Genomic DNA, 13765 nt, shown 5'->3' with positions numbered 1-13765 from the left:
TTGGACACTGTTTCCTACAGCATTCTCCCTGAGAAACTGGCTGCTCATGGCTTCCATGGGTGCACTGTGTGCTGGGCAAAAACCTGGCTGATGGCTGGGTACAGGGAGTGGTGGGGATGGAGTTACATCCAGATTGGGCTGGGCACCACTGGGGAACCCCAGGGCTCGGTGTTGGGCCCTGTTTAATATCTTTATCCATGATCCAGATGAGGGGATTGGGCACCCTCATTACGTTCATAGGTGACACCAAGCTGGGTGGGAGTGTGGAGGGCAGGAAGGCTCTGCAGAGGGATCTGGACAGGCTGGATCCATGGGCTAAGGATAATGGGGTGAGGGTCAACAAGGCCAAGTGCCAGGTCCTGCCCTTGGGTCACACTAGCCCTGTGCAACTCCAGGTTGGGGACAGAGTGGTTGTAAAGCTGGAAAACGCCCTGGAGGTGCTGGTGACAGTGGCTGGACATGAGCCCAGGTGTGCCCAGGTGGGCAAGAGGCCAATGGCCCCTGGGCTGTCCCAGCCATGGTGTGTCCAGCAGGCCCAGAGCAGTGACTGTCCCTCTGTGCTGGGACCTGTGAGGCACCTTGAGTGCTGTGTCCAGTTCTGGGCCCTCACAGCAAGAGAAACATTGAGAGCTGGAGCATGTCTGGGGAAAGGAACAGAGCTGGGAAGGGGCTGGAGCCCCAGGAGCGGCTGAGGGAGCTGGGAAAGGGGCTCAGGCTGGAGCAAAGGAGGCTCAGGGGGGACCTTGTGGCTCTGCACAAGTCCCTGACAGGAGGGGGCAGCCGGGGGGGTCGGGCTCTGCTCCCAGGGAACAGGATGAGAAGGAACAGCCTCATGATTATGGCTGAAATGGTAAAATAAGGAGCAAGTTCCACTGTGCCCAGTGCTCTGTAGAGACAGCTGTTATCAGTTCCTTTTGCCAATTACACGCATCCTGTGAATACATTTACATGGGAATTGGGATCCTGCTGATTTGCAAATCAAAGTAAAATATGATGTTTCTTTATGCAGAGCGTGTGATGCTGCAAGATGCACAGGAAGGAGCCTGAAGGAATCAAGATGATATGTCCCTCCCTTATGAAGAGACCAAAAAACATGGGAAAAGGGCAGAACATTAGAGTCAAGGTGGGCCAGGAAGCTCCCTCTTGCCTTCCTCCTTTCTGAGGATTTAGTGAAGGGAGCCCAAACGGAGTGGGAGTTATAGGGAATTTAACAAGGGTTTGGAGAAGGGCACAAAGAGGCACAGGGAGTTGAACCAGCACTTTTCTCCACCCCGATCTGCCAAGGACAATGCTGCTTTGCAGCCAAGTTGTTTCACCTCTTAATCCTGTTCCTTCCTCACATCCCCCCTTAGGAGGTCAGTGTCATGCAAGAACAAAGATTAAGTGACGATTAAGAACATTTAAGTGAAGATTAAAGATTAAGAACAAAGAGTGAGTGAAAAATCATGAGTAGAAAACATTTGTGGCAAGGAGCTGCTGTAACAGCTCCCAAAACAGCAATTTCCCTCTATCCAGTTATGTGTAATCCCCAAAATTGATCCCAAGTGGAGAAGAGTGGCTCGTGCCTACACTGCTGAGGTCTCTGGGCTGCTCTGACTACATCCAAATCGACTCCTGGTGGAAACCTTCCAGCTGCTCCTCAGCTGAGCAAATGCTGAAGCCAATCCATAGGTCCTGCTAATCTGTGCTACCTGAGATTGAGTTTTGATGTTAATCTTTTCATGGTTTTTTTTTCAACAGATAACCAACCAAAGAAAAAAAAAACCCATAAAAACAAAAGTGGGAACTACTTAAATTCCTGATTCCAAGTGCATCATGGAAGTTTCATAAACCAACCTGCACAGTTTCTTTTCAGGACCGATGGAATGAGTCACCTGCTATATTTGCCATGTTTGCCATGTAAAAGGCAAACAGGGATGCTCAGGTGGGGGTTGTGGCATTTGCCTACTGACCTGCAGGCTGAAAAAGCCACACTTCTGGAAGTTATGGAAAGGAGTTTGTTTTTTCCAGCAGCACACGTGTGGCTGCAGAGCCAGCCTGGCAGCTCCCGCTCCCCTCCGCCTCTCTGCCCCCCACACCACCCACACAGCACATGGACACGCTTCCAGAGCAACAGGAACCACATTACTTGGGAATCATTAGTGAGCGTTGGCGGCTCTGCTGCCAAGGGGGATGGACCAGGCTCTCAAACAGCTTTTCCCTGGAGTGTGTGTGGCTCCTTTTCCGTGTGAGCTCCCACTGCCATCCCGCTGCAGCCCTTCCTGGCTCTGTGCTGCCCAGAGCTCTGCCATGCCCAGCACCTGTGCAGCTCTTTGCTGGAAGGGGAGCAGAGATCCTGCTAGGAATAACCTTTATCCCCAAGTGCCAGCTCACCTTCCTGCTGAAAGAGCAGATGGAAATGAGCAGAGCAGAACAGAATCATTTAGGCTGGAAAAATCAAGCCCACCCATAAACCTTACACTGCTGAGTCCACAACTTGTTCCCTGGGAACAGAGTCTGACCCTCACCAGCTGCTCCTTCCTGTCAGGGACTTGTGCAGAGCCACAAGGCCCCCCCTGAGCCTCCTTTGCTCCAGCCTGAGCCCCTTTCCCAGCTCCCTCAGCTGCTCCTGGGGCTCCAGCCCCTTCCCCAGCTCCGTTCCCTTCTCTGGACCCACCTTAGCCCCTCAATACTCACTCTGTACACTTGGCTGTGAATTCCCTTTAATGTGGATGTCTGTCTTGGGAATTCATATTTGTTGGGTGAGACAGATCTTGTCTGTTGGGAAATTCTTCATCCTGGTCAGGCCACTGGAGCTGTGCAGTGTCCCCAGGTGGCTTCAGGTGTGGCTGTGGTGTCTGTACAGCTGCTCTCTGGTGATACAGGGCTAGTGCTGGTGTGGTCATAGGGGATACCAGAGGAAACAGGAGCTTTCCTGGAAATCTTCTCCAAAGCTTTTTTCCCAAAACTTCTGCAGAAGCTCCTCTGTTAATTTGGCCCTGGAGTGCTCATCTGCCTCCCTGGCTCTGGAAGTGTTTTGTAGACACAGGTGTTCCTCTTGGCTGGCTCTTCAGAGGGACTAAAAAGGGGATGTTTCCCAAACTGAAAACTGACAGAGCCAGTGTGACGTGCCTGTCTCCATCCATCATGACGACATGATTATTCTGTTGGCTCTTGCCAAACCCTGGCATTTCCTGGCAACATCTAAATAGTGATCCCTCACGGTGTTCTGGACCCAGAGCAGTGGCAGCTGCACACAGGGAATGTCCCGTGGGTGGAAGAACTGCTGGAGAGCTGCCATGAGCATCCTCGGAACTCCAGCATGGCCACGCCTGCCGTGACCCCACACTGCAGCAGTTACAGGAACAACTTGTTCCTCAGAAATGAGACATTCTCAAACACATGGGGCTTTTCTGAGGAAAACGAAAGGGCAGGGAGCAGAGCCCATCTCCAGGAGGGCTGACCACCTCTCTGGGACAGCAGGAAGGTAAAACTCTCTGAATGCCTCTCCCAAAGCTATGTTGCTCCTTCTATGGTGTTTAACAGCTTTTCTTAACCAGGATGGTGCTTGATAGGGATTATCTTCTGGAACACATAACCCTGCTGTCGGCAGAGTGGGGTTGGACCAGGAGAGGTGGCTCTGGTTGCCCTCCCAGCTGCCAGGACTCAAGAGGTCGTGTCCATACAGGCCCTGCCAATCTTCATCTCCCCAAAGTGTTAGTGAGATCTGATGTGGCCAATGGAAGACAAAACCACTCCATGCAGGACCTGAAGGAATGTCAGGAAGCTGCGCTGGGGGGAGATTTAGGTTAGATAATAGGAAAAGGTTCTTCCCCCAGAGGGTGCTGGGGCACTGAACAGGCTCCCCAGGAAACACAGATGGCCCCAAGGCTGCCAGAGCTCAAGGAGAGTTTGGACAACTCTCTCAGGCACAGGGTGGGATTGTTGGGGTGTCCTGTGCAAGGCCAGGAGTTGGACTCCATGATCCTTGTGGGTTCCTTCCAGCTTGGGATATTGTGTGATTCTACGATTCCATGATAGCTGGCAGGGCAGACACCCATCGGTGACAGTGACAAGCCTGGAGAGCAGTGTGGAGGTGTGGCTGCTACTGGCAGCAAGGGCAGTCATCACTATCCCTGGCAGCTCCCAGCTCTTTCAAATTCCCTGTGTGTGACTCACACTCCAACAGCAATCCCACACCACATTCAGGTGGTTCAGTTCAGTAGCCAGGACAGTCTGGGGGTCCCAACTTCTCCTTCTGAGGCTGTTGTGGGAATCACAAGTGAGCTGTGAGACCTTGCATAAAGGAATCACAGATCACAGCAAATGTCCTGGTTGGAAATGAGAGGGAAAAATACATACAAGGATTACGTGCAGGAAATGGCTCTCCTGGGCCCTCCACAATCTGTTAAACAGGTTCTAATTGGCTCATTTTTTAAAACACTGATATGGAGCTGGAAAGGAAATGTGAGGATGCTGCGTAGTACAGACCTAACTGAAGGTACTTCAGATATGAGCCCAAGTGTGCTAGGAGCTTTTTGCTCTCTGCCTCCCACAGACTCAAAAAGTGACCACAACCCACCACCAGGAATTAGGGGGTGAGGAGAGGCCTCATCAGGGCTGTGGGGAGATCTGACCCCTGCTCTGGAACATTGAAAGATCTGTTAGTGACACTGCAGGGCTGTGAGCAGGATGTGGATGTGATTGTAGGTGATCCTGTGCAGCCTGGAGAGGCCACGTGGTCCCAGGCCTCAGAGGCTCTCCTGTTCTTCTCTCCATGCACTTCACAAGCCTAAATGCATTATTTAACTGCTCTCTTTTTAAAAGACTGGGGCAGAGGTTTGCCTGAGATGATTATTGCTACTACTTGCAGAATTAAACTGGGGATTAAAATAGATTTTATTTAATTAACCTGAATGAAATAAATGTTTGTGTCTGATTCAGTCTCAGGAGAGGTGTCAGAGCAGACAGTGCCGGTAAAACTGACTGACCTGTGCTTTTTCCAGTGGGATGAGCACAAAAATCTCTCTGTGGAATCTAGAGATGATTGCTTAATCTCCTTAACCTGTCTCAGGGACACACTTGGCTGCCAACAGCGCAGCAATGCAGGTCTGGGGCTGGGATTGCAGAGCTGAGTGGTTGGAATCATACTTGGGTGTTTCCATGTTCCAGTGGAAGTGAAAGCAGCGCGGGATTCGGTGAACAAAAGTACCACAAAGGCATGGATATTGCTGTTCCTTGGGTCCTGCTGGTGCCCTCAGCGACACGTGGCCCAAGTGCCCAGATCCGAGTTTCCTCATGCCAGCCGGCCTGTGGACAGCTGCATGCAGAAAACCCAAGAATTCCAAGAATTGCTCCATCTGCCTCCAAGTGCTTGCGAATCCAGCTCTAAAATCCTCATGCACCACCTGCGTCCTGGCTGTCTGTGGGAGTGATGGCAGCTAAGTGCTGAGACAGAGAGGGAAGTGCAGTGGGATTATCTGCCTAACCCGCTTATCCCACACTTTTCATGAAAAGTGCACGCCCATTGATCCCAATAAACGCATCCCTCAGCCCTTCCCTTATCCAGAAGTGTGGCAATCAGGAGGGAAGGCAGTTCAGTGCCACCCCTCTCCTCCCACACAAGGCCATCACCATCACCACAAACAAGGGTTCACTTCCACATATTTCACAGAATCATGGAAGCATTGAGGCTGGAAAAGCCCTCTAACATCGAGTCCAATCATTAACCTGGCATCACCATGTTCGCCACTGGCTTGTAGCAGGAAGAGTGTGTCCAGCAGGCCCAGGGTTGTGCCTGTCCCCTGTGCTGGCACTGCTGAGGCTCCTCAAGAGCTGTGTCCAGTTCTGGGCCCCTCAGTCCAGGAATGACATTGAGGGGCTGGAGTGAGTCCAGAGAAGGGAACAGAACTGAAGATGTGTCTGAAGTGCCAGGAGCAGCTGAGGGAGCAAAGGAGGCTCAGGGGGGACCTTGTGGCTCTGCACAAGTCCCTGACAGGAGGGGGCAGCCGGGGGGGTCGGGCTCTGCTCCCAGGGAACAGGGACAGGACAAGGGGAAATGGCCTCAAGATGTGCCAGGGGAGGTTCAGGTGGGATATCAAGGAGGAATTTCTTCACAGAAAGGGTGGGCAGGCCTTGGAAGGGGCTGCCCAGGGAGGTTTGGAGTCCTCATCCCTGCAGGTGTCCAAGGAATGCCTGGACATAGCACTCAGTGACCTGGGGTGGGTGACAAGGTGGGGATCGGTCACAGGTTGGACCTGATGATCTTGGAGGTGTTTTCCAGCTGTAATGATTCTGTGATTTTGTAAACTATGTCCCTAAGTGTCCCATCCACACACCTGAACCCTTCCTTTTGCAGCAGCACCCAAAGACCCACACAACCAAACACGGAACACCCAACCCCCACCCTGCAGTTGTTTCTGTTGCTGAATAAGGTGGAAACATTCAGAAAACTGCTGGGAAGCACTGCATTAATCCTTTTTTTTGGACACACCGCTTCTCCAGACCTTTTTATTCCAGCTCTCCCATTCAACCACCTGCTGCTGTTACACCCCTGAAGATACAAACTGGAGGTTTTCCTACACCACATCAGACGGTGGTGTAGAAGCCCAGCAGTCCAGGAGAGGATTCCTGAAGGACTTAGGCTCTGTAAAAACGAGTCCTACACCACTTGACTCCAAAGGCTGGTTCAAAGGTGAGTGTTAATTTTCTTATTGCCCCATGGGATAAGAGGAGTAAGAAACTGTAGTGCTGTATTAGTCACTCTTGAGAGAGTCATTAACTCTTATTTGTACGAAACATATTTTTCAAGGGCTGAACTATCACCTCTTGGAATGTTTAGGAACTAACTGAGGAGAGAGGGGGCCAGGGATGTGGATGGGGAGCAGGCAGGGGTGGGTGAGAGGCCACAAATGATACATTTATTACAGAAAATTTAGACATATTTTATTTATGCACACTTCATACATATATAGATACAGGGGTATATGGGAGTATATGTGTGAAGTCAGATATAAAATTACACACTCATTATGTGTTGTTCCAAGGGGAAATGGGTTCAAACTGAAGGAGTCGGTTTAGATTAGATGTTAGGGGGAAAAAAAAAATCTTCCCTGTGAGGGTGGGCAGGCCCTGGCACAGGGTGCCCAGAGAAGCTGCGGCTGCCCCTGGATCCCTGGCAGTGTCCAAGGCCAGGTTGGACATTGGGGCTTGGAGCAGCCTGGGACAGTGGAAGGCGTCCCTGCCCGAGGCAGGTGTGGGATGGGATGGGCTTTAAGGTCCCATCCAACCCAAACCACTCCACGATTCCATGATGATCCCTTCACATAAATATACACCCACAAAGGCGTAGCTCTGTGTACAAACCATTCTCTAATAAGATATAATTAAACGACTAATAAGATTTATCCGTAAATACGAATAACCACCTCAACCCGCGCCCGTTGCGCAGCGGCGCTCGGGCGGGCGGGGCGCGGGGGCTGCGGCGAGGCCCGGGGGCTGCGGCGGGGCCCGGCCCGCGGAGGGGAGGGGAGAAGGCGAATCCAGCCCCGGAGCTGCGGAGCCGCCCCGGCCGGGCGGGGCTGAGGCCGCGGGTCCCGCCCCTGCAGCCGCGGCGCGGCCCGGCCCGGCCCGGCATGAGGCTGAGCCGGGCGGCCGTGCTGGCACAGGCCAAGGCGGCCGCGCTCGACGGCGTCCGCCGCCTCAACTGCTGGTGGGCGCGGGGACAAGCAGGGACGGGCCGGGGGACAGGGACTGAGGGGGGTACAGGCAGGGGTGACGAAGGAGGACAGGCTCGGATGAGGCTGAGAGGACAGTGATGGAGGGAGGGCGGGGATGGAGAGGGGACAGGCAGGGCTGGGGGTGGGGGCACAGGCAGGGATCAGGAGAGAGGACGGGCAGGGATGGATGAGGGGTGGCAGGCAGGGCTGAGGCTGGGGACACAGGCAGAGATGGAGAGGGGGGTTCAGACGGGGCTGGGAAGGGGAGACAAGGATGGAGGGAGGGCAGGAAGGGCTGGGGCTGGGTGTCAGGCAGGGATGGAGAGGCGGGACAGGGCTGGGGAAGGGCAGACAGGCAGGAGTGGGGAGCAGGCAGCGCTGGGTGAGGGGGGTCAGGTAGGGCCGGGTGAGGGAGAACGGGCAGGGCTGGAGAAGGGGAGGCACAACAAGGCCTGTGACAGACTGTGCCGGAGCTGTTTGGTGGGGCCAGGCTGGGAGCTGGGGCTGTGACCCCGGCTGGGGGGGGTGCAGGGGGAGGCTCAGCCCTGCTGTGCTCTCCCTGACCCCCCTCTCCTCTCGCAGGGGCAGCCACCTGACAGATGTAAGTACTGGAGGAGCCAGAGGAGCCTGGGCCCGCAGCCGGAGTGGGGACACCATGGAGGCGATGGGGTTGGCAGGGCACTGGGGAGGGCCTGGCTTTGGGCTGGCCCATTGCCTGTGAGCTGCAGGGCTTTTCAGGGTTGATTAGTGTCTCACACTATAAAAAAAAAGGGATTGCTTCTGTTTCCACATTGGAAAATTTCTCTCCAAGGCCCAGCATGAAGCCCCGGAGAGCAGGACCCCGAGTCCTACCTCTGTGGTGATTTTGGATGAGGTTCTGTTGCTAAGGGAGGGCTGGCAGGGGTGGGAGGGAGCCTTTCCTGCGTGTGGAGGCTGCAGAGTTGCTGGAGCAGAAGAACAATGGGACGCTGGCTGGTATCTGCACTTCCACTCCTGAGCAGAGGCCGGAGGAGCTGCTGACGCTGCACTTGCTGTGTCAGAAAATCTCTGGTGCTGTTAAGCTTGGGTTAGACTGAAGCAAACCCAAATTCCTGGTGGTGCTTTTTGTGATTTCAATTGGGTTTATTTGTATTTTCCCCCACGAGTGCCAACTTGTTTCTGTCTCTTCCTGCCCAGATATCCATATGCCGGGATTTGCCCAACATCGAGGTGATCACGTTCAGGTGAATGCCAGTTTGCCAGCTTTGGAGAGGGCAAGGAATTCACCTTTTCCTGGGGATGGTTTCTTCCCACATTGCTGGGGTTGTGTGTGTGAGCTGCCTGGCTCTTCATGCCCCACTTCTCAAGCAGCAGGGATACAGAAATGATTATTCCTCAGTAGCTCCTCTGCACCATTCCCTGTGCTCCTTGAGAAAATACTCCCTGTTTTGACAAATGATAAAACCCCTTAGGATTGTTGCTCCTGAAGTTCTATTCCACAGTTTGGACAGGGATCTTCTTGGCCTCTGTATGTGGCCTGTTTCCAAAATGCTTGTTGAAATATTTCATGCATTTCTTTGAGCTTCTCCTTTCCATAATACACCCAACTTTCACTTATCCTGGGGATCCCATGGAGCCAATGCCCTGCAAATCCGAGCCTTTTAACTTGGGAATCTTACATGGGTTCTCCTTGGGTGGGTCTGAGGAGAAAAGGGGGCAGGTTTGGGGGGAGCAGAGGCTCTTTGTCATCCTCAGCAGAGCGCAGCGATGGCCCTTCCAATTCTTCGCTCTGTTGACAAAGATGAAATGCCACAAGCCACGGGCTGGGGTGAGGCTGGGGTGAGGCAGTTGCAGGAGAGGGAAGTGCTGTGCTCCCTGCTGGCTGGGGCAGCGAGGGCGCGATGGGCTCTGACCGTGTCTCCGCAGCGTGAACGGCATCTCGGACCTCGAGCCGCTGCACCGGTGCCAGAACCTGAGCGAGCTGTACCTGAGGAAGAACAACATCACGAGCCTGGATGAGCTGTTCTACCTGAAGGCGCTGCCACGGCTGCGGGTGCTGTGGCTGGCAGAGAACCCCTGCTGCGGGCCCGACCCCCACCGCTACCGCATGACTGTGCTGCGCAACCTGCCCAGCCTGCAGAAGCTCGACAACCAGGGTGGGCTTTGGTCACCTGCAGCAGGAAAATAGGGATGTGTTGGCTGCTCTCAAAGGCATCCTTTGAGTTTTCCTAGAGTCGGGAGGTGTTAGGGGTTGGTTAGATTAAGTGCTTCTAAGCTGTTTTCTCTCTTTGTCTTCTCCTTTCTCTTCCCCTTTCCCATCTGCTTCCTTCTTCCCCTTTTTCCTTCTCCATCCCTATCCCCATCCACATCTGTATCTCCTACACCTTCCCTTCCCTTCCCTTCCCTTCCCTTCCCTTCCCTTCCCTTCCCTTCCCTTCCCTTCCCTTCCCTTCCCTTCCCTTCCCTTCCCTTCCCTTCCCTTCCCTTCCCTTCCCTTCCCTTCCCTTCCCTTCCCTTCCCTTCCCTTCCCTTCCCTTCCCTTCCCTTCCCTTCCCAATCCCTTCCCCACTGTAGCAGGAATGAGTGCCTCATTATAGCTCAGACCGTACCACTAATTAGTGGTTTTTAGCGCTCTCTCTTTGCTGTGGCCAGACAAAGGTTCTAGAACTGCATCTGCTGCTGTAGAAAAGCTGCTCTGGTTTTTTTTTCCCATCTGGTAGCAGCAATTTGGTGGCTTTCAGAGCCTTCTCCAGAGACAAAAACCAGCAAAGCATGTTTGCATCCCTCCCTGATACCCTTCTCACTTTGAGAGGCTGGTGATTGCTTCCAGCATTCTCCTGCACAGGTTTCACTGCAGGAGGAGGGTGAAAGCAAAATGCCAGACAATTTTTGGACCAAACCTGCTGGGAACAGCTCTGCAGCAGCAGAACCTGCCCTGTTAGAGATGCTCTTCCCCTGGGCTGCTGCAGTTCATAGCAGCAGGTGTTTGTTGTGGCCTTTGCAGCTGTGACAGAGGAAGAGCTGTCGCAGGCCCTGGTGGATGGTGTGGAGATCACGGCCCCCCCAGCCCGGAGGAGCGTGGAGAACGGCTGGTCTGAATCCTCCACATCCAGCACTGCCGGAGCCACGACGGAGCCCCGGAGCGAGCTGTTCAGCTGCAGCCTGGAGGAGACAAAGTGAGGGCTGGGGAGCTGCCAGTGTTTCTGTTTCTGTGTTTCTGGGCTGAGCTCGTGTAGCAGGAAAGGACCCTGACATTGCAGGGTGCATTGCAGGCCGGTGCAGGCCTGCTCTGGTTACTGCAGTGGAGCTGTGCTGGTTCAGTGGCGCTGCTGGGGCTGCTGCTGTGTCTGCCAAACAGGTTGTGCTGTGGGGGGGTGACTCGAGCTCACCAGCTGCATGTGCAGTCAGGGATGGATCCTCTCTCATCTGGGAGCTCCAGTCCATTTCCTGGAGTCCTCTAGCTGGATATTTATTCCTTGCATGGTTGCCTATGATGAGGAAGGATTGGCCTGGCAGAGGAAGGTTCTCCCAGCCGGTCATAATAACATTTGCTTTTCCTCCCTTTTTTTAGCAAAACTCAGGAGGAGCTTGATATGAAGCCTGTTCCCAGGGATAAATATTCCTCCTTTTCCCCTCAAGAGACAGATTGCAGCCACAAGAAGAGAGTGAGTATCTTTTAAAGACAAATTGCTTTTCCTTGTATGTGGGGCTGAGCCCCAGCATTGAAGGATGTGAAGAACCTTGGATGACTCCCAGAGGAGGGGAACAGAGCTGATGCTTGGGCTGGAAGAAATGTCCAGGAGCAGCTGAGGGCTCTGAGTTTGTCTGGTTTGGAGAGAAGGGGGCTGAGGGGTGACTTGATCTCCCTCTGCAACTTCCTGAGGAGGGGATGTGGGGAGGGAGGTGCTGAGCTCTTCTACCTGGAATCCAGCAATAGGAGACATGGGAAAGGTCCAAAGTTGTGCCAGGGGAGGTTCAGACTGGACATTAGGAAGTGTTTCTTTAGCAGGAGGAGGGTAAAACCTTGGGAAGGATCTGCTGAACAGGAAGCTTAGGTGGTTGCTCAGCCCCCTCTATCGTGTAGCCTTGGATGAACCTGGATTTTGGTGATTAGCTGGGAATTGCTGAATGCTGGACTTGGTGCCATCACATCAATCAGCAGAGCAAGATCTAACCCACAATGCCTCACTCTGCCTTAGCTGCCTACAGCAGCACCACAGGCTCTGACCATTAAAAAAGGGGGAAATGGTCCCCCATTGCAGCTGGAGCGGTTCAGGTTGGATGTTGGGCAAAAGATTCTCCCTAGAAGGACAGTTATATAGGCTGTGGAATCTCTCCCTGGAGTTCTTCAAGACATGGTTTGACAGAACCACGGCCCGGTGTTGGCAGTGGTCCTGTGGTGGTAGCAGGGCTGGGGACCTTCAAGGGTCCCTTGCACAGAGCACCAGCTCTGCTCATTCCTCAGATCCTCAGAGCAGAGAGCTTCTGTCCTTTCCCATCCTACACACGCTGGGGAGCGAGGGCGGCAGCTCCTGAATGTGCCTTTCCTTACAGAAGCCAGGCTGGAGCGTGGCCGGCAGCCAGAGGCGTGTGGCCAGCCCGCGCAGGGCCGGGCGGATGGGTTTGTCCAGCATTCCAGCCTCGTCACGTGCCACATGCAGCCTCTGCCTGTGTTTGCCCCGAGGGCTCGGCTGTTGGTCCCGCTCCCGTGGCTGCAGGTGGCTGTTCCAAACTGCTGCCAGCGGTGGTCGTGGTGGTGGTGATGGAGGAGTTCCTAGAAAGAGCAGGGAAAATCGAGTGTTCTTGTCCTGGCTGGCTGGAACAAAGCAGTGTCTGTCTTGTCCCGACAGAACAATGTCCTGAATGCCATCCTGCTTCTCATGAAGGAACTGGACGCAGAGGGGCTGGAGATCATCCAGCAGACCGTGGCGAGGAGGCTCCAGGCCTTCCAGAAGGAGTTGCAGGAGGAGTGACAACGCCCACCCCCATTCCAGCCTCCCTGGAGCCCCAGCCCCCAGCGCTGTCCTGCCCGCACATCCCTGGCTGCAGCCAAAGCCTCGGTGCTCCCTGCTCTGCTTCCCGTGCGAGGGGCTGGGATGGGATGCTCCTTCTCTGGAGATCTCCTGCTTGTGCAGCAGGCTCTGTCACTGTATCCTGTGTGGCTGGGGCTCTTGGATGGGAGCTGCAGGCAGATCAGCAGAGCAGAAGGGAACAAGGCTGCAGCCAGAGGTGCTGTGTGATCCGTGGGGGAGCAGAGCCTGCTGATGGCTGGGAAGGTAGGTCTCTGACCCTCAGCACAGCACCTCTGAGGGCACTCTGTACCACAGAGATTTGGTGAAGTCTGACAGGGAGGCATTTCCTGAGATCGTCACCAAGAACTGTCTGGTGCAGGTGGTGAAGGTCAATGGCCAGTTATTAATTTATCTTCCAGCTCCTGGCTGACTTCCTCAGGTCCTTGCCGGTGCACATAGCACCTGCTGTGGTGGTCAGGCAGCCCAAGGAAAGCTCGGAGCAGCCCAAAGGAAAGCTCGGAGCAGCCTAGGTGAACCAGAAATGACTCCCAGGTGCTGAATGCTCAGCTGTCCTCTCACCCACACGTTCCCTGCAGGCATTAGAGCAGCTTAAGGAAACATCCCAGTTAAAATGCCCTGAGCGTTGCTGCTTGATTTGCACAGGCATCAGGGGTGGCTGTTGCTCTTTAACTGATAAAACTGCATTTACCAAGTTTTACAGAGCTGTTAAATACAAACTAAACTGTTGTGACATACCAAATAAACCCAATTATCCCTCAAGGCCGTGTAAGTGGTGGCTGGAGTTCAGCAAAGGCCTGGCTGGGGGCACTGCTCCATTACCTCTGGTTCAGGGAGTGCATTGTGAGCCCTTCGGAGCAGGAGGAGGGCTGGGAGCCCTGCGCCTTCCCGCTTCACTGCGCCTCTGGAACGGTGAGCCTGCTCTCAGCGCTGCTTTGCAGGGGCACTGGGCTGTCTGGGAACCTTCTGGCAACTGCAGCAAAGGCGAGGAGCAAAAGAGGTGCTGAGGAGAGCTCAGTGCAGATGGGCAGGACGATGGCCCCGAGATACGGGACACGA

At 54.2% G+C, this 13765-nt stretch overlaps 1 protein-coding gene across 1 annotated transcript; it reads left to right on the top strand.

The window, feature by feature from the left end:
- The first annotated feature begins 7579 nt into the window (after window positions 1-7579).
- CFAP410 (cilia and flagella associated protein 410) lies at window positions 7580-13426 on the top strand. The gene is made up of 7 exons (XM_082287824.1): window positions 7580-7690; window positions 8280-8298; window positions 8874-8920; window positions 9603-9832; window positions 10681-10852; window positions 11248-11341; window positions 12527-13426. Exons 1-7 carry the CDS (start codon window positions 7614-7616, stop codon window positions 12647-12649), a joined length of 762 nt encoding a protein of 253 aa, XP_082143950.1. The 5' UTR covers window positions 7580-7613; the 3' UTR covers window positions 12650-13426.
- The last annotated feature ends 339 nt before the right edge of the window (window positions 13427-13765 follow it).

The sequence above is a fragment of the Coloeus monedula genome, assembly GCF_965178545.1.
Source record: "Coloeus monedula genome assembly, chromosome: 10".
NCBI lineage: Eukaryota > Metazoa > Chordata > Aves > Passeriformes > Corvidae > Coloeus > Coloeus monedula.
The sequence above is the reverse complement of the archived record's forward strand: the minus strand, read 5'-3'. Positions and strand labels throughout refer to the sequence as shown.